Genomic DNA, 17614 nt, shown 5'->3' with positions numbered 1-17614 from the left:
ACCCTGGTACACAGTGCCCCATGAGTCAGATCCCCTGACTCCCACTTTGCTGCCCATCAATAACATCCAGAGCCTGTTGCCTGGGACGTCTCAGCTTGCTTCAGAGTAGGGCTGCTTCAGGGCTACAGTGGAGAATGAAAACTTAAGTTGTACCCTTTCAGAGGTCATGTACCTGATTAGAGGTCCTGGGAAGACTCTCAATTCTTCCTGCTCAGCTGTATCATGTAGGATCACCTGGAAAACAAGGAAAGAGTCAGTGAGTGGGATTTGGATGATTGCTTGCACTCACTGTAGCTAAAGTGGTTGTAGAAAGTATGCTATGCTGTGCTTGTTTTAGTCATCTAGGGTTGCGTAAGCTCTTTGAACATCTCCCTGCCCTTGTCTCTCTTCCTGGGGCACACAATCAGGCAACTGCAAATTTGTTTGTGCAGCTTTCTGGTTTTATGCATACCTGGGGGATCAGAAGTGTGTGTGTGTGTGTGTGTGTGTGTGTGTGTGTGTGTGTGTAAGCTGCCATTGGCTTGTGCAGTTTTCTGGGTTCGTGCTAATCTGAGGGATCAAAAGGGAAAATATATATTCTTCCATTCAGAAGCACACATGAAATAATTACAAGCACAGCCTGTATTTTAATACTTTGTTGGAAGCCGCCCAGAGTGGCTGGGGAAACCCAGCCAGATGGGCGGGGTATAAAAAATAAATTATTATTATTATAAGAAATGAAAAAAAGAAGTAGTAGGCCTGAAAAGAGGAGTACCAGAAAGTGACAACTGATCCACCTGCCCCAAAACACCAAAACAAATAATCCGCAATCCCGAGGGGAGTTGTTTGGAGCCCAGTTTTTCCCAATTTACCAACTTATCCCCATATCAGGTAAACCCAAATATACAGGGGCAAAGCATGGGACTGGTGTCATCAAGGAATGTGGGCTATGCAAATAAAAACAGTTACAAACACATAGAAAATGTCCCTGTAGACAAGCCCTAACAATATTATGATGCCTGCACAATAAATCAGCCGAAGCTGAAAAGTAATGGCTTATCTGAGACAACCTAGTAAATTTATGGTGGAGAGATTTGAACAATGATATTTGTGACCCCTTAATAACTAGAGTAGCTATTTCATAGGAATCCCCATGGCTAAGGAATCACAGAATAGGGTCTGCAATATAATTTTTTCCAGCTGTCTGCAGAATCTCTGCTTCGTTCTTTTTAAAAAGAATGTTTCTACTGATTGTGATGAACCTTGAAATGGATGTTGGGTGTTTCTGCCAAACAGCTGGAAATCAGAGGGTGTCTAGAAGACGCTTTAAGCAAACACCAGGGGACAGGCTGATGTTGGGAGGTGCCAGCACAAAGAAGACATTCCCAAGTACACAGATAAAGGAGTTGTTAAAACAAGGCTCACAGCTGACTGACAGCAAAATAAAACAACGAGAGAGGTGAGACAGGAATGAAAGAGTGAAGTCAAGACTCAGGAGAAAGAACTGTCAAAGCAACAGAGGGCAGATTTGCAACAATCCATCTCACTTCCAAGGGGCAAGTTAATGTTTACCTCCAAGCTGTGCATTTCGACAAGAGCAGGTTGCCCATCTGGTGGGTAATTAGGACATCCTCGGACCAGCTGCCCCCCAGCTCCAAAGCACACAGGTACATGAGGGACTCGAAACTTCAGAGGTGCCACAGGGTGAAGAGGAACTGGCAGGTCTTCTGCTAAATGACAAGACCGGGACCGTTAGTGACTTGTCATTGGCTTAGGCCAGAGGCTGATCCCAGACTGACAAGAAAGCAAGCCAGCTAAAAGGCACATCAAATAAGCTGCTCAGTGAACTGTAAATCTGAAAGCAGGCAGGGAGAATAACTGCCTTGTCATAGGGAGTGACAGTGAAGGGAACAGAACTCAACTCAACTCAACAATAGAAAGCAGGAAAGACATAGAGGAAGCTGATGGGGTAAGACAAAAAGAGTTTGGCCAAGTTCAGACACATGTTGGGCACCTGCAGTCTTTGATTTGGGAAGGTGGGAGCTTTTGTGTTTACAGGCAAGTGTGGCCCCTGCATCACACATTATTGTAGATCAGGGCTGTGGAATATGGCACTCTTGTTGGACTCCTACAACTTCCATCCATGCCAAGCCGGTGCGTCCGATGATCAGTGATGTTGTGAGTTGTGCTTCAACCACATATGGATGGCTATAGGTTATACCTTCCTTGTTTTAGATCCACGGGAAAGGGGGAAGATGCACAGCCAGGACCCCCACCACACAAAGACAGGGGCCATCCAGTAACTGGCTGAAGTTTAAACAAAACAAATTCCTTCCAGTAGCACCTTAAAGACCAACTAAGTCAGTTCTTGGTATGAGCTTTCATGTGCATGCACACTTCTGAAGAAGTGTGCATGCACATGAAAGCTCATACCAAGAACTGACTTAGTTGGTCTTTAAGGTGCTACTGGAAGGAATTTGTTTTGTTTTGACTATGGCAGACCAACACGGCTACCTATCTGTAACTGGCTGAAGTTTGTTTGACATGCCTCCTGCCAGACTCTGAGCCCCAGGCTAGAAGGATGCCTGTCGTTGGATGTGTCTAAACAAAGAACTGACTTGGTCTCACCAGAGGATGTGATTTCACAAGCAAAAAGGGTACATGGATGAGAAGTACAGATCACTACTTCTGCCAAACCTTCCCACAGCTTTTCTCCATCATAGTTTTTGTCTTCAGCTGAGCTCTGACACCAGTTAGAAAAGAACTTGGAGGTAATTCACAGGCAAATGGAGGGTTCTGTGCAAATCTGCTCCTGCACCATCTTTCCGCTTTTAAACTCAAACCTCACCCCACTTTTAGGTGATGGGAACACTCCCATGTTTAGACACACACAAATAGCATCATTTATTTAACGTATTCAGAAAGGACTCATTCAAGTGTCCTACATGCCAGGAAACAAAATTCCTGTGGATCTGTTGTCTAAGGTTGTTAACAGAGAACAACTTAAGGTTTATGTACAGCGTTTGCAATTGGGTTAAACCATAGGTAATACAGGTGACACAGAAAGGGGGAGGATGTTAGGATACTGATGTTCCATTTCACCAAAACAGATGTGTGGAGCTGTTGTATGTCACATGTCTGTTTACATTCCAGCACAGCTTGCTGGGAACTTCCGTTTGTGTATAGCTTTTGCATTATGCTTCTTGCTCTTAGACATGAAGGAGAGCAGATATGTTTTCTTTGTCTTGATCTATGCTGAATAAACTGCTTGTAAATATGCTTTACATATGCCTCTGTCCGCCCTTCCGTCGCGAAGAGTTTGTTATCTCTGCTGGCTTGCATGCTCAGCTTCTGAAAGGCTTCTGAGTCGCACCTTTTGATGAAGAAGCGAGGACTGGAGTTTGATCGGCTGCCGGCCGGTGGGCTGGAGCCAGCTGGGGGTCTGCCAATTGCCCCCGTTCCCTTGGACACATCCCAACACTCACAAGGTGTCTTACAGTGCAAATGTTGAAAAGGGCCGAACATGCACAATAACAACACCAGATTAAAAACCTATATAGGGGGTCAGATTGGAGGGATGAAAAAAAATCCACGCAAAGAAATAATGCACAGAGGTGGCCCTGATGCTAGCCTCAGGGTGTTGGCAAATGCCTTGGTCACCTGTACACCAGATGTTCCTGGTGTTGGAATACCTTACCTGCCTGAATGGGGCTCCAGTCCTTGGAGGTAGCTGCTTCGTAGTGGCTGGAGGGGTCGTACATGTACTGGCTAAGCTCATAGCTACTCGAGCTGAGGCCCGATTCCTTATACTTTTGGAGCATGCTTGGTTCCTCAGGCAATGGAACCTACAATGGAGAAAAGGAGTGGGGAAGAGGCGGAATAGAAGGAACGGTGGTCTTGACGAAAGCAAAGGAAAAATGAACTGCAACACCCTTTACAAAGAACTTTAAAGCTGGCATTTGCTTTCTAAGGCTCTCAGGCCTATCCGGGTAGCACCAGCTGGGATGAGGGAAGAAGAAAGGATACCCTGGACAAGCCCCAAAGCTCACACCTCATGCGCAGGAACACTGGTGTTCTCCTGGAACTTCCACTGGAATTCATCCTGAATCTGTCCTTGTTGCAAAGGATAACTGTAATTTATATCATAGGAGCCATCTTTCTTTGAAACATAATTGTCTTCGTAGGACTCATGCCTCTTAGACCTTATTGAAGAAGGGTAGCAAAAAGGGGGGGGGGAGAGAGATTTTGTTTACAAATCTGTTGGCTGCACTCTCACAGAGAGCTCATGCATCTCCCCACAGGAGAGCATGGTTATGCATTAAGGGCACATTTGCGCATATTTTGAGGCTGTTTGGGATCCAGGGTCTTACTCTGAGTGAAAAACAAAAATGGATCTATTAAAGATGACCTCCTAACTTTGCTTTATTGAAATGTTTGCAGTGGTTGGATTTCAGGTTTGCTGCAAACAACAGGGTAACATATCTAGTTCTCCAGGACCTACAGAGAAGCCTGGGCATTCTGGAACTATACTCACCTGGCAAAGGTCTCAGGAGCCTCCTGTGGGGAAACGTGCTTCCCTGAGGCACACTGCAAGAGCAGAGAGTCACCGAGTGTCCTTCACAGACACTGGATTAAGGAGATCTTAGTCATTTCCCAGTTGGGTGGGTCAGCTCATGGGATTTCCTTACCAAACTGGAGTCCCATTGTGATGCTCTGCAAAGCCGGTGCTTTCTACCCGATGTTGATCTCTGTAATAGTTCTGGTCCCAGTAATTTGTACCTTCACCCCAGGTATCTCTCTGTCTTGCATCTACATACTCAGAGAAAATAAAAAGGAGCAGCTCTACTTCCAGGCATCTGCAACATTTAAAAACTGATAAAGCTACCTTGGAGACACCAGATACGATTGCCTTTTGTTGTCAAAGGGGCTATGCTTAGAAACAAAGTACATCTGATTTCGGGAGGCCATTAAAAGTCATGTACACTAGAGGGGTTTTTTACACATGTGAATGCACAAACATAGGCAACATGTGTGCACATACTTACACACCGGAACTTACAAATGTTTGTTCATTCTTAAAATTTCTATATTGCCCCTCATCAACGATACAAGGTCTGTTCACTATAATACAAAACAATTCCAATAAAACCATATGAAAAAGTGCCAGAATCCACAGTAGAACAGGCAGCTACACCCCAGGCGCCAGGATTATCAACTCACAAATGCTCGGAGGAACATTTATAATTTGTTAGGCTCAGTCAAAGGCTCACTCAAAATCTACCTTCAGATTAAGAAAGGTCTATGTAAGATTGAAACCTGGCAGGGGCAAAACGGCCTTCCCCTCTCCATCTGGCCCAAGTTCACACCTAAGCCATGCCCTCTCTCCCCTCACCACCCCTGATATACGCCCGCCTTGAGTGTTTTTTGCCAAACTGAAATATGTCCTTGGACTCTGATCATGCTTTTTGCTTGCCTGTCTGAATGGAGAAGGGTGGGTGTGGGTGGAAACTAACCTACTGTGTAAAGGTAAAATTCACACTCGTGCCCCACCCACTTTATCCTCTGGTTCTGCCTCCCACTTGCATGTGGCCAGTCTCTAGCTCTCCTAGAAAGAAAGTTATGCAGCAAAATGTGCCGGTACTTTCTAAGCAATTTCTGTGAAATGAGAGTGGTGTTGCTACCACATTTATTTTTTCTGAGAGAGAGATCTCCATAATCAGGACCAGCAGAACATAGCTGATTTCCCATGGTAAGTATAAGGTTGCCAGGAGCAGCTGTCTCTCTAACTCTATGTAATGCCATGCTCCCGGTGGCAGCCATTTTGTGTTATGCCATGCCCACTACATGGCAGCCATTTTGTGACTGGCACCCCCAGCACTCTCTCAAAATTTGAAATGTGCCCACTCATCCAAAAAGGTTGGCAACCCTTGTCTTACTATATTGTATCCAAATTGTGCATGATGGTTCCTCAGATTAAGGAGTGAATATTTGCTTATGTTTGGAGAGTGTTGGACATCATTTTAAATCAAGATAACGGGCTGAACCTTTCAAAACTTCTAGATTCTATCCACCAATTTCAAAACTGCACTGATTTTTTGGTTTCTTAAAATTCCTGCATAACTCAAGGTATAAATGTATTAGTAAATAAATAAATCTGGGACTTTCAGGGCCTGGAAATGGGTCCCACGAAATGGGGTGGCATTTAGGCTCAGAACTAGTGCTGAAAAAGTACTGAGAATTTTGAGCCTGTGAGACAAAAAAAATCACATTCTTGCTGAGATGGACTTATTTTCTTCTTTTTAAAAAAAAAAATCCAGAATTTATCAAAAAAGGAGGGTCATTGAACATAGCAAATGAGACAATGGTAAATCTAACCACAGAGAATTGTTGGGCTGTGTACATTTAAAGCACGTCTAAAATACATGAGTTCCCCCAAAGAATCCTAGGAAGAGTAGTTTGTAAACCATGGTTCACACAATTTATTTTCTGGGTTGGGGAAAATAATGGGGATTCAATGTGGTTTCAGTGTGTGGTGTGTACACAGCTGATGGCCTTTTACAACACAGAGCCATGAAGGATAGACAGAGGTAGAGAACAAGCATGGCGTAAGGAAGGCTTTGAATATGTACACATGCACAAACCAGTAGAATGAATTCCAGAATTCCTCTTCAACCCAGTTCCATCCAGTATTTTTAAACCAGTTTTGTTTCTGTGGAGAATGCAGTACCTCTCTCACTCTGCCAGGTTTGGGGGTACCTCTGGTAGTCGCCATGCGCATAATCTTCCACAAAGGTCCGGTGGTGGTCTTCATAACCTTGCCTGAAGCGTGGCCCAAAGGAGAGAGAGAGCAGAAAGGGAGATGGAGGAAGCTGCTTTGGGTAACTGTCTAAATTCCTCGTTATTTGTGAGGATAAAAAAAATCAGGAGGGAAATGCTGTCAGAAACAGTTCCAAAAACTGCTATGGAAGATAATAAATGGGCTATAATGACCACTTGGTAATTGAAATGACCTTCTCTCCCATTTCCAGCTCTGTATTTGATCATTGAAAAATATGAATACAGACCACAAATAAATCCCTTGATGTTCTACTTACCGTACTTTACCTCACGGATACAATGAATAGCTAGCCTGTCTATAATTCACCAGGGTGAATTGTGAGAGGAGACAAGGCAAATGAGATCAGGAATGAGAGCAAGAGCAAGTTACAGGATAAAGAAGCAGTGTGACTACAACAGTAGATGTGATGTAGGAGATACATAGGCCCAAATCAGAAAAAAAGCAGGAAATCATGGTTTCTGCTATGTAAACAAGCTGCAGCAAGCATAATGTTTGTATACTCCTCTTCTTTCACAAGCTTTCAATTTCAGTTCTGAACTAACCACGGTTCCCCATAGCATCCAAATTAAGGGAACTGTGGTTTGTTTTAGACTATGTTTAGTGAGAACTAGTTGGGAGCAAACTGTGATTTCAGGACCTGTTTGTTTTCTGGAACGATAGTTTAAATCAGGGTTAGCCAACATGGTGCTCTCTAGATCTTGTTGAACTCCAACTTCTATCATCCCCCCCCCCCAGCATGGCCTGTGATTAGGGATGATGGGGGCTGCAGTTCAGCAACTTCTGTAGGGCCCCATGTTGTAATAAATAATAATAATAATAATAATAATAATAATAATAATAATAATAATAATAAATTAGTTATCCCTCTCCTCCTCCTTTGGAACTATTTTGATTAAATGCTCTGATCTGGAGTTCCACACAGCTGCATTAATATAGAAACAAAAAACATTGGAATTGAAGTAATAAATGAATGTTTGAGGCTATCCTGATCTCTCTTCAAAGTCCCCCAATCCTTCTGAGTGTTATCTTTCTCAAGTCTTAATAAATAATAATAATAATAATAATTTATTTGTACCCCACCCATCTGGCTGGTTTTCCCCAGCCACTCTGGGTGGCTTCCAACAAAGATTAAAAATACATTAAAATATCACAAATTAAAAACTTCCCTGAACAGGGCTGCCTTCAGATGTCTTCTAAAAGTCAGGTAGTCCCACATCTGGTGGGAGGGCATTCCACAGGGCGGGTGCCACTACCGAGGAGGCCCTCTGCCTGGTTCCCTGTAACTGCTCTTCTCGCAGGGAGGGAACCGCCAGAAGGCCCTCAGCGCTGGACCTGTGTCCGGGCAGAACAATGGGGGTGGAGACGCTCCTTTGGGTATACTGGGCCGAGGCCGTTTAGGGCTTTAGAGGTCTTACCTTGAATATGACCGGTTGGGATAGCCAATTTCATAATACTCTGCTCTGGAGTTTGGCCTCCTATAGTCCTGGAGTCTTGGGTGATGGGCAGCATGGTGGTATTCTACTCGAGCATCTGGCCAAGGCTGAGGCCTAGCCCAGGGTTCATGGTGGTACAGCCACTCACTGCTGTGCCTGGATTGAGGCGGTGGAATGCCATGGGAAACTGCCCTCCATGGGCCCCTCTCGTAGCCTTCCATGTGGGGAACATGTCTCCCTTGTGGCTGGGGCTGCTGCGGTGGGACCCATGGGTCCATCTTGGACTCTCTGTAGGTCCTGCTTTCGTTCAGATTTCCTTACCAAACCTGCTTCGGCTTCCTGCAAAGATAAGCATAATTGTAAGAGAGGTGACACAACAAAAACAGCCCGTCTTTAAAATGAGATACACAAAATCCCAAGGTTTCCATGCCTCATGGTCCTCTGTGGACACGCATTGGAGCACATGGGCAGTAGCCTGCAAAGTGCTCCCATGTAAAAAGCAAGGAAGCCCTTTGACAAGCTCAGTGGCAGGGCAGGTCACTGGTTCAATACCCAGTGTCTAAATAAATGCACTAAAATTGTATGACTTGGTGCAAAAGATGGGTCTGTGTAAACACGTTGCAATTTACTTTGCTTTATTTTGAACACTGAGTTTGTTCAGAGGTTGGCATTTTGGGCACAGAGTTCTGACAAGCTAGGAACACTGAATGGACAGCATTCAACATGACTGATCTCAACATTTAACAACAAGAATTACAAAGCACTTTTTCTAAGTTCTCAGAGAACTTCACATACACTATTTCAGCATCTTACAGCAGTCCTGTAAAACTGTGGCTGGCATATGACCAACTAATAAACTCATAACTGAAGTGAAAACTGAATTGAACACTTACTGTATTTGCTCTCTCAACTAATACATCCCTGTATTCAAAACACACCTGCGAAGAAATCTTAAATGCCATGTTCTGTAAGAGCAAAAGGTATTTCTTCCCCTGCTGACCCATTTTTTAAAGTAACCCATGCCCCCTATATTTTGCACTACTCATCTTTGTCAACCCATCTTCGGCAAGTCCTAACATCTGACCCTACACAAATGGTACTGACTCAATTTGTTTTTGCTTTTGTTTCACACCCACATCCTAGCAGAGCAAACCGAGTTTCAATGGGGTGCTCCAGGATAAATTCTGGGGTGAGCAACAATATTCCCACCAACACGTGAGCTTGTTTACACACACAAACACACAGACACACCACACCTGTTTAAAAGTGAGACCATCAGCTACAGCTCTAAATGCCGGCCTCAGTCCTTCTCGTCCCCAAAGGCAGCTGTCAAAGTCCGCCTGCCACATCACTTGATGGCTCACTAACTCTGAGCCTGTGCTGGGTCAACGCTCCCTGCTTCTTCCTGGGCCAAAGTCCCAGCCAGTTCCATAGCACTGATTATGCTGGGCAAAGGGCGTCTGGCCTGCTTGCTCAGAGACAAAGATACCTGTGGCTGTTTGTAAACGGCAGAGGGGATCCTTAACAAACAAACAAAAAAGGCAAAAGAGTTTTCCATTTGTAAAAATACCAGGGACCAGGAGAATTTGAAAACCCAGTATAGGGATGGCATTAATGTTCAGCATTTGTTTTCTTTTTTTCAAAAAAAAAAATATTGGTTTTCACAAAACTATAAACAAATAAACAAACATAAATTATAACCTTATTAAAATTACACTTATTAACATTGTTAAGTGACTTCCTTGCTTCCCCTTGGTTGAATTTCAATGCATATCCTTTTAACGGTTTTCCAAATCATAGTTCTTACAAATTTACCTTGGACATTAACATCCTTAAATCTTTTCATTTTGAGACTGAACGTATTAATTCATCACTTAACTTATATAAAATCCTAAGCCAATCAAGTATCTGCAAGCTGTTTCCAATTAAGTTAACATATTTAACTAAATAATCATTAAATTTTGTCCATTCTTCCTGATACTCCTCCTCCTTCTGGGCGCAGACTCTTCCGGTTAGGTCAGCTAGGTCCGAAAACTCCATCAATTTCATCTGCCATTCTTCCACCGTAGGTAATTCTTGCGTTTTCCACATTTTAGCCAGCATCTATCTATCTATCTATCTTTCTATCTATCTGTCTATCTATCTATCTTTCTTTCTTTCTTTCCACCACAGTCTTTTGCCTCACATCTTCAAACATCCTCCTGCAGGCATAAAGGCCCAAAACTACTACTTCTTTTTTGGTACTGAAAAGTAAGCTGCTCCGAGAAGGAGGTGTACAGAGGATTCCCTTCCCTGAAAAGAAACTGTTCCAAAGCAATGTGCAGCAGCCACTGGTGAAAAAGCATTCTATGCATGACTAACTGCACACTCTGAACCATGCGTGGCCCATTCAGAGGAAGGAAGCCCTACCAGACTTGGCGTGTCATCCCTTGACATATTTTCGACAGTAGTCCACATTGTATTTTGCAGTTTGTTTGTTTTTTGTATTATTAATTGAATTTATATACCACTCTACAGTGTTACCTCAGGCTAAGTACTGAATTCGTTCCGGAGGTCTGTACTTAACCTGAAACTGTTCTTAACCTGAAGCACCACTTTAGCTAATGGGGCCACCCACTGCTGCCGTGCTGCCGGAGCACAATTTCTGTTCTTATCCTGAAGCAAAGTTCTTAACCTGAAGCACTATTTCTGGGTTAGCAGTCTGTAACCTGAAGCGTATGTAACCCGAGGTACCACTGTATATCCAAAGGTCTCAGGGCGGTTCACATAAAAAGTTTCCATCCTTCCCCCCCCCCCTCCATCTTCACTAATGTAATTATTTAAACAACTGGTGCTTACACACACACACACACACACACCCTGCCCCCAGCTAGACCTTTCTGTGCTTAAAAATCTACCAGTCAACATTCCCACTTGATTTAAGCATTTTAGAGCAAAGTTTTGCACAATTCCTGCCAGGGTTAATTCCTTGGGATGCAGCTGAAACAAAACACAAACCAGCCTGCAAGTGACTTTAACGTACAAAAGAAGGATTATTAGAATCAAAGGCTACCCTCCCACCTCCAGAGAGTGATCAGGTTTCCTAAAGACGTTAACAAGTTGCACTTCATGCATTTTGCTTTTTTCCCTGTCTTTACAAATTTTGAAATCCCTCCCCTCCCTCCCTTGCTTGCCTTCTTCTTTGAAATGACTTCCTTTATTTATTGCTAATGCTTTTTAAAAAAAAGGTTTACTTACACCACCTATCCCTAAAACAAAGTCTTTGCTTAGGGCTCTGTTTCCCCATCATGACAACAAGCTGTGCTTCTGCCTGGCTTATTAGCATAGCCACGCCCACAGGCATTCCCCGCCACGTCAGCTAGTCGGAACCTTCCAGCTGGGATCCTTGCTTGCCGCCGGAACGTTAGTTGTGCGCACTAGAAATAAGGGAAACGGTAGGCGGCCGCATTGGTACCGCCATATAGAGAAGGTCACTTCGCTTCTGGACAGAGGAATGAATTCCTTGGGCGCCTGCAAAGCGTTTTAATGCCCCTAATCGCTCCAAGCATCAAAGCAGCTGTGCATATGTCAGCTATGTCTTGAGACAACTGCACCAGATACATTTTTTTAAAAAAGAGAGAAGTTAGAGGGTTGTTTGCCATGTTATTGTTATTTATTGATTAAATTTGCATGCCGCCCTTGATCCGAAGATCTCCGGGCGCTGTAGGAGCAATGGGTTTTGCACTCTTGTCTGCAAATACATGAGAACAAGTGGAACCTGCAACAAAACGTTGCAGTGCAGAGTGCTGCCTTTTCAGGATCTGAGCCACTCTCTTCCCCCTCTTCGCACCTCCCTTTCCAGGCGCTGTGTGTTATCAGTCTTCCTTGGGCTGTTCGTTTGCAACGTTTTTTTGTTTTTTGTTTTTTTAAAAAGATATTTATTAGAGTTTCCAATTTAGTACAAAAAGAAAAGCAACAAAAAACAAAAAATACTCAAAACATAACAAAAGTACAAAGATACACAATTAAAACAAAACAAAACAAATATAGTTCCCGTTACTTATTTTCCTCTCACCTCCTCTCACCTCCCCCTTTTGTATTCCAGTTAAAATTCTTAATTCAGCAAATCCTTATTGTAACTTATTATAACTTATTTTAACTTGTAACTCCATTTTTACATTACAGCTGGTAACCACTTAATTTCTGTCCAACAACTTTCTAACATTCATTAATTTTACAATATTTCTGCAAATAATCTTTGAATTTCCTCCAGTCCTCTTCCGCCGACTCTTTCCCCTGGTCTCGAATTCTGCCAGTCATTTCTGCCAGTCCCACGTTTGCAACGTTTTTGTAGTTCTGCAACACCAAGCTTGCTGAGAGCATCCTCTGTATGGAAAGTGCCATTTTGGCTGCACGCATAAGGCTGTTATTAGCATGTGGGACCGTGCAACAAAATGCTGCAGCGGGAAGTGTCTCAGAGCAGAAATATTTGCATGCCCTTTAAGCATGTAATCCTGGTGTGGAAGACAAGAATGTCTTGCATCAGCCTGCTGGTAAATGGACACTTATGTGATAAATGAAAACACTCCCAGCCAAATTAAAAACTAGCGTAGCGAGGAGGAGGCTGGAGAGACCCTTTCCCCCTGATGAGCTAGCTTTTTACTTGCAGGTAATTGTTTTATTGGGACGCGGGTGGCGCTGTGGGTAAAACCTCAGCGCCTAGGACTTGCCGATCGCATGGTCGGCGGTTCGAATCCCCGCAGCGGTGTGCGCTCCCGTCGTTCGGTCCCAGCGCCTGCCAACCTAGCAGTTCGAAAGCACCCCCGGGTGCAAGTAGATAAATAGGGACCGCTTTATAGCGGGAAGGTAAAGCGGGAAGGATGAGATTCCCCTACTACTCCGCCTGGGGTCTCCAATGTGGTGCTCCCAGCCTCCACTCACACTATTCCTATGCTGGGAAATTTGGGGGTGGTTTGTGGGGATGTTATGTTACTGAGTTGAATAGGATCCAACATGCAGCAGTCTGATTGGTCCTAGAACAATGCAGCAGTCTGATTGGTCCGCAGGAGCCACCCAATCCAGCTCCAGGTGGAAGTGAATCCACAACCTGATTGGCTACAGGAGAATCCCAGAATTAGCCAATCACGTGCAGCCCATTGTGTAAATAATGTATATAAAGCAGATATAGTGGGGGAACTTTCATTCCTCGCTACTATGAGTTGAATATAGAGCATGAAATCCACTCTCGACTCCCAGTATATTTCAGGGGAAGAGCTGTTTGGGATATTTCCTGCTTGTGAATTATTAGTTGTTTTTGTTTTTGTTTTTGTTTTTTTGTGTGTGTGTGTGTGTGTGTGTGTGTGTAAAACACATGCCTAAAGCTTTAAATCTGGGATGGGCATGGAAGTTCCGAGGTGGGCCACCAGGTGGCACTGCAGGCCACACTCCAGCTGCTGCTGCTGCTGCTGCTGCTCCAGGTGCCAGTAAGTCTTGCATTTTCAACCTCTTCCTCCTCCATTGCACTGGCTAAATGATTCATTGCTGGACTCCCATTGCTGAGGCCAAATGTACCTTTACCGAGCAAAATATCCTTTCGAATTATACATCCAGCACATGGAACCTGACAAAGGGGCCATACGAGTGGACTCTCTGTGCCCTTACTGTAGCCTTTTTAGCCTCGGGTGAGAAGAGCTTTGCACCTGGGACGGGGAAATGGGAGTCAACAGACACTCAAGGAATAGTTTCAGAGAAAAAGCTTTATTTCTACCATCCGGCTGGTAGAAGGAGCAAGTGTGATAACTCACAAACAAGCACGAGTTCACAGCCATTTGCACAGAGCATATATTCCCCTTCCAGTTCCCTCCCCTTTCTCCTCCTCTTCAAGAGCCCTGCCCCATGATGTGTTTCCTGAGCATGAACAGAAAGCTCCTGTCTTGGGACTCTTTTGGACTCTTCCCAGGAAAGAGGGATGAGAAGCTTTGTGACCTTGGTTACAGCAGAGCGAAATGTTTCTGATGCTTAGCTAATGCCTTTTAGCTGCTGAGAAAATGATTTTGAAAAGCTTTGAGAAGTTTTGAGCCTGCTTTTGGGGGGGGTGACTTCGGGCCTAGGTGGGGTCACCTGTCCTCACCTCCTTCATTGGGCGCAAAGCTCTTCTCACCCGAGGCCAAAAAGGCTACAGTTCCACCTAAAGTCAGCTCTGTCACCTCTATATTCCACCAACTCATTCGCTCGCATGCGAAGTGGAGCAGCTCCAGCGATTTCACACCGGCTGAGCACTCGGCCTCTGTGCACGACTTTTCGTCTGAATCGTTAGTGGAAAGGCACACTTCTGTTAATTGATGGAGCAGAAAACAAAACATTTCCTATCCACTCTGCCATGGCTCTGTAATTAAAAATGTTCCTCTGGGCTATATAGTATAGCCAAGAGACAATGGCACACGAATATCCATAATTCAAGAGGATGCAGTATTTATTGGATTACTTTAAATTTTAAGATTGGTTTAAAATGAGAATAAAACACTCCACACGCAGTTTATATGCAGCTTGGTGGTGGTTGTTTAAAGACCAAAACTCTAGATTCTTGGTAGCTTATGGATTTTTTTTCAGGGGGGGTTCTGTCTTTCTCTGTGTAACACCACTGCTGCACATCTAACATACACACATATGAAAACATACAGAAATTGGCATCCTAAAACTAAGCCCATGCCTAGATCTCAGGATGGCTGAGAATAGCTTCTGAAGACGGCTTAGGAACCAGAGGAGGACTTGGCAGAGCAGGGGGTGATGTGGAGGAAACCCAGCAAAACGTGTTCAGTTGATGCAAAGCTACTGCAGGCTTTTGCTTAATCTCACGGGGCACGTTGCTCATGCAAAAGAGAAAACTTCCTTGTGACCAGATGACCAGGGACGGGTTCCAGATTGCCATGTGCTGGACTGATGTGATGTGTACGCTGAACCACTTGTACCCATGCTAGGTCATATTGCTGTAAGGCAAGGGTGGGGAACCCAAAGGTGGCCCCCCAAGCCTCTCCGTCTGGCTCTCGTGACTCTCCACAGGCCAAGGCCCCTTCCCAGCCACCTCCCCTTCTGGCTTGGCCTTGCAGCCCCCCTGGGAGTGTTTTCACCTTGTCTCCCTGAACTCTAGTGGAGGTGTTTGTATATTTGTGTAGAAACCAGGCTACTGACTCTGTTTTGCGTGGAATGGGTTTATATGTTTTTATTATTGTACAGTTTTTATAACTGGACACAGTGCTATTTTTCTAGAACAAGAGGTACTGAAACTCGCCTTGAATGAGTGATGCTTGAGCTGACCAATGTGTCTTCTGGCTTAAAAACCACAAAACCATGCGGAGGGCAGTAATACAGAACTTTGGGCAATGCCTGGTTCGGCTCTCACTCCGTGGGACCTGCCTTCCATTGACATAGTCGCAGCAGGTGCTGTATCTCCAATGATTTGACTTTCCACTGTGGCGATCACACAGGGTCCCTGGACATTTCACCATCTATTGATCCCTGTGCCACCACTTTATTTCTCGCTGCCACCACCCAGGCCCTACCTGGTACAATACTGAGTCCAGTCAGGGTTAAATTGGAACATAAACTTCTGTTTATTTATTGCAGTTTAACAAGCGTGTGGTTTCATAAACGGTATCGGTCAATTACAATCATGGGGTGCCTATCCGGACCTATAACTTCCGCTACCTGCTCTCACTAAACCACCTCTCAGATATTTACTTGTCTTCCTAGCTCCTAACTGTTCCTGACGCAGTTTATTTCGCTACACTAACTCAACCTACCCACAGACTCTTTGCCACTCCAACCAACTCCCAACAAACTCCACCCTTCACCCCTCCCAGAGCTGGTTTTATAGTCCCTCTGACTCCACCCCCCTGGGTTCTGATTGGGTAACTTGTTTAACTATTTCACCTCCAGCACTCTCATATGTTAACGTCACACCCGCCGTCCCCCAAGGCACACTCTCCTGTTGTCTCCTGAAGCAGGCGGATGCCGACTCACTCACAGGTGAGAATTAGCTTGGCAGAGCAGGAGTGGAGGAGGAAATGAGGATTACTGAAGTTTACAACATCAGTAGACCTGGTGCTTTCTCCATCCTGCAGTACACCTGGCTTCTCATTTGCCAACCTTGAGATGCGTACAAAACAGGGCAGCAGAGGCGGCAGCAGCAGCAGTGGAGGTAAAGGGTTTTGCCGGCAAGTCACTTTGGCAGATGGTTGAGCCTTTGTCTTCTACCCCTCCTTTCTTCTTAGTCTAGCATAGGCATAGGCAAACTCAGCCCTCCAGATGTTTGGGGACTACAACTCCCATCATCCCTGACCACTGGTCCTGTTAGCTAGGGATGATGGGAGTTGTAGTCCCAAAACATCTGGAGGGCCGAGTTTGCCTATGCCTGGTCTAGCAGCAGCAAAAATAGGTGCTGAGCATGCCACTAGAGACAGCTCTACTTCAGTGTTTCCCAACCTTGGGCCTCCAGCTGTTTTTTGAACTACAATTCCCCTCATCCCTGACCACTGGTCTTGCTAGCTAGGGATGATGGGAGTTGTAGTCCAAAAAACAGCTGGAGGCCCAAGGTTGGGAGACACTGCTCTACTCTGCTCCCTTCTGTACTGTTCTTCCTCCTAAGAACTCAGAGTGGTTCCTAAGCAGGCAGTCTCCCTTGCAGGCAACTTGTTGTTGTTGTTTAGTCGTTTAGTCGTGTCCGACTCTTCGTGACCCCATGGACCAGAGCACGCCAGGCACTCCTGTCTTCCACTGCCTCCCGAAGTTTGGTCAGACTCATGTTTGTAGCTTCGAAGACACTATCCAACCATCTTGTCCTCTGTCGTCCCCTTCTCCTTGTGCCCTCCATCTTTCCCAACATCAGGGTCTTTTCCAGGGAGTCTTCTCTTCTCATGAGGTGGCCAAAGTATTGGAGCCTCAGCTTCACGATCTGTCCTTCCAGTGAGCACTCAGGGCTGATTTCCTTAAGAATGGATCGGTTTGTTCTTCTTGCAGTCCATGGGACTCTCAAGAGTCTCCTCCAGCACCATAATTCAAAAGAATCAATTCTTCGGCGATCTGCCTTCTTTATGGTCCAGCTCTCACTTCCATACATCACTAGCAGGCAACTTAGACGGCCAGAAATGTCTCATTCTCTAGGCTTGAATACTCTAGGAGTGTAGTCTGGGACTTGTGCGCATGCCAGCACTGCTGCTACTGCTGCTGCTGCTCCAATATTTTTTGAAGATGGCAAGAAAGCTGGGCGAAGAGCAGGCAAGGATATAAATACAACACTGTTGGGTTCTGACAGGTAGAAGCTATACGGATATCATACATTCAGTGGATGGGCCTGCACAGTATCCTGTCCCCTCCCATAATCCAAAAC

At 44.9% G+C, this 17614-nt stretch overlaps 1 protein-coding gene across 2 annotated transcripts in view; it reads right to left on the bottom strand.

The window, feature by feature from the left end:
• Window positions 1-11564, bottom strand: part of SEC16B (SEC16 homolog B, endoplasmic reticulum export factor) — a 50467-nt gene extending 38903 nt beyond the window's left edge. The window contains exons 1-9 of one of the 2 annotated variants that reach the window (XM_081865140.1): window positions 11488-11564; window positions 9507-9770; window positions 8233-8589; window positions 6707-6798; window positions 4668-4788; window positions 4031-4181; window positions 3677-3824; window positions 1552-1709; window positions 173-234 (exon numbers count right to left, since the gene is read on the bottom strand). In XM_081865140.1, coding sequence (XP_081721266.1) covers window positions 173-234; window positions 1552-1709; window positions 3677-3824; window positions 4031-4181; window positions 4668-4788; window positions 6707-6798; window positions 8233-8528 — 1028 coding nt within the window. In that variant the 5' untranslated portion in view covers window positions 8529-8589; window positions 9507-9770; window positions 11488-11564. The remainder of the gene's footprint in view (window positions 1-172; window positions 235-1551; window positions 1710-3676; window positions 3825-4030; window positions 4182-4667; window positions 4789-6706; window positions 6799-8232; window positions 8590-9506; window positions 9771-11487) is intronic. The other variant, XM_081865141.1, reaches the window with a different exon arrangement.
• Window positions 11565-17614: the final 6050 nt, after the last annotated feature.

Source organism: Podarcis erhardii (genome assembly GCF_964252035.2).
Source record: "Podarcis erhardii genome assembly, chromosome: 6".
Taxonomy (NCBI): domain Eukaryota; kingdom Metazoa; phylum Chordata; class Lepidosauria; order Squamata; family Lacertidae; genus Podarcis; species Podarcis erhardii.
The sequence above is the reverse complement of the archived record's forward strand: the minus strand, read 5'-3'. Positions and strand labels throughout refer to the sequence as shown.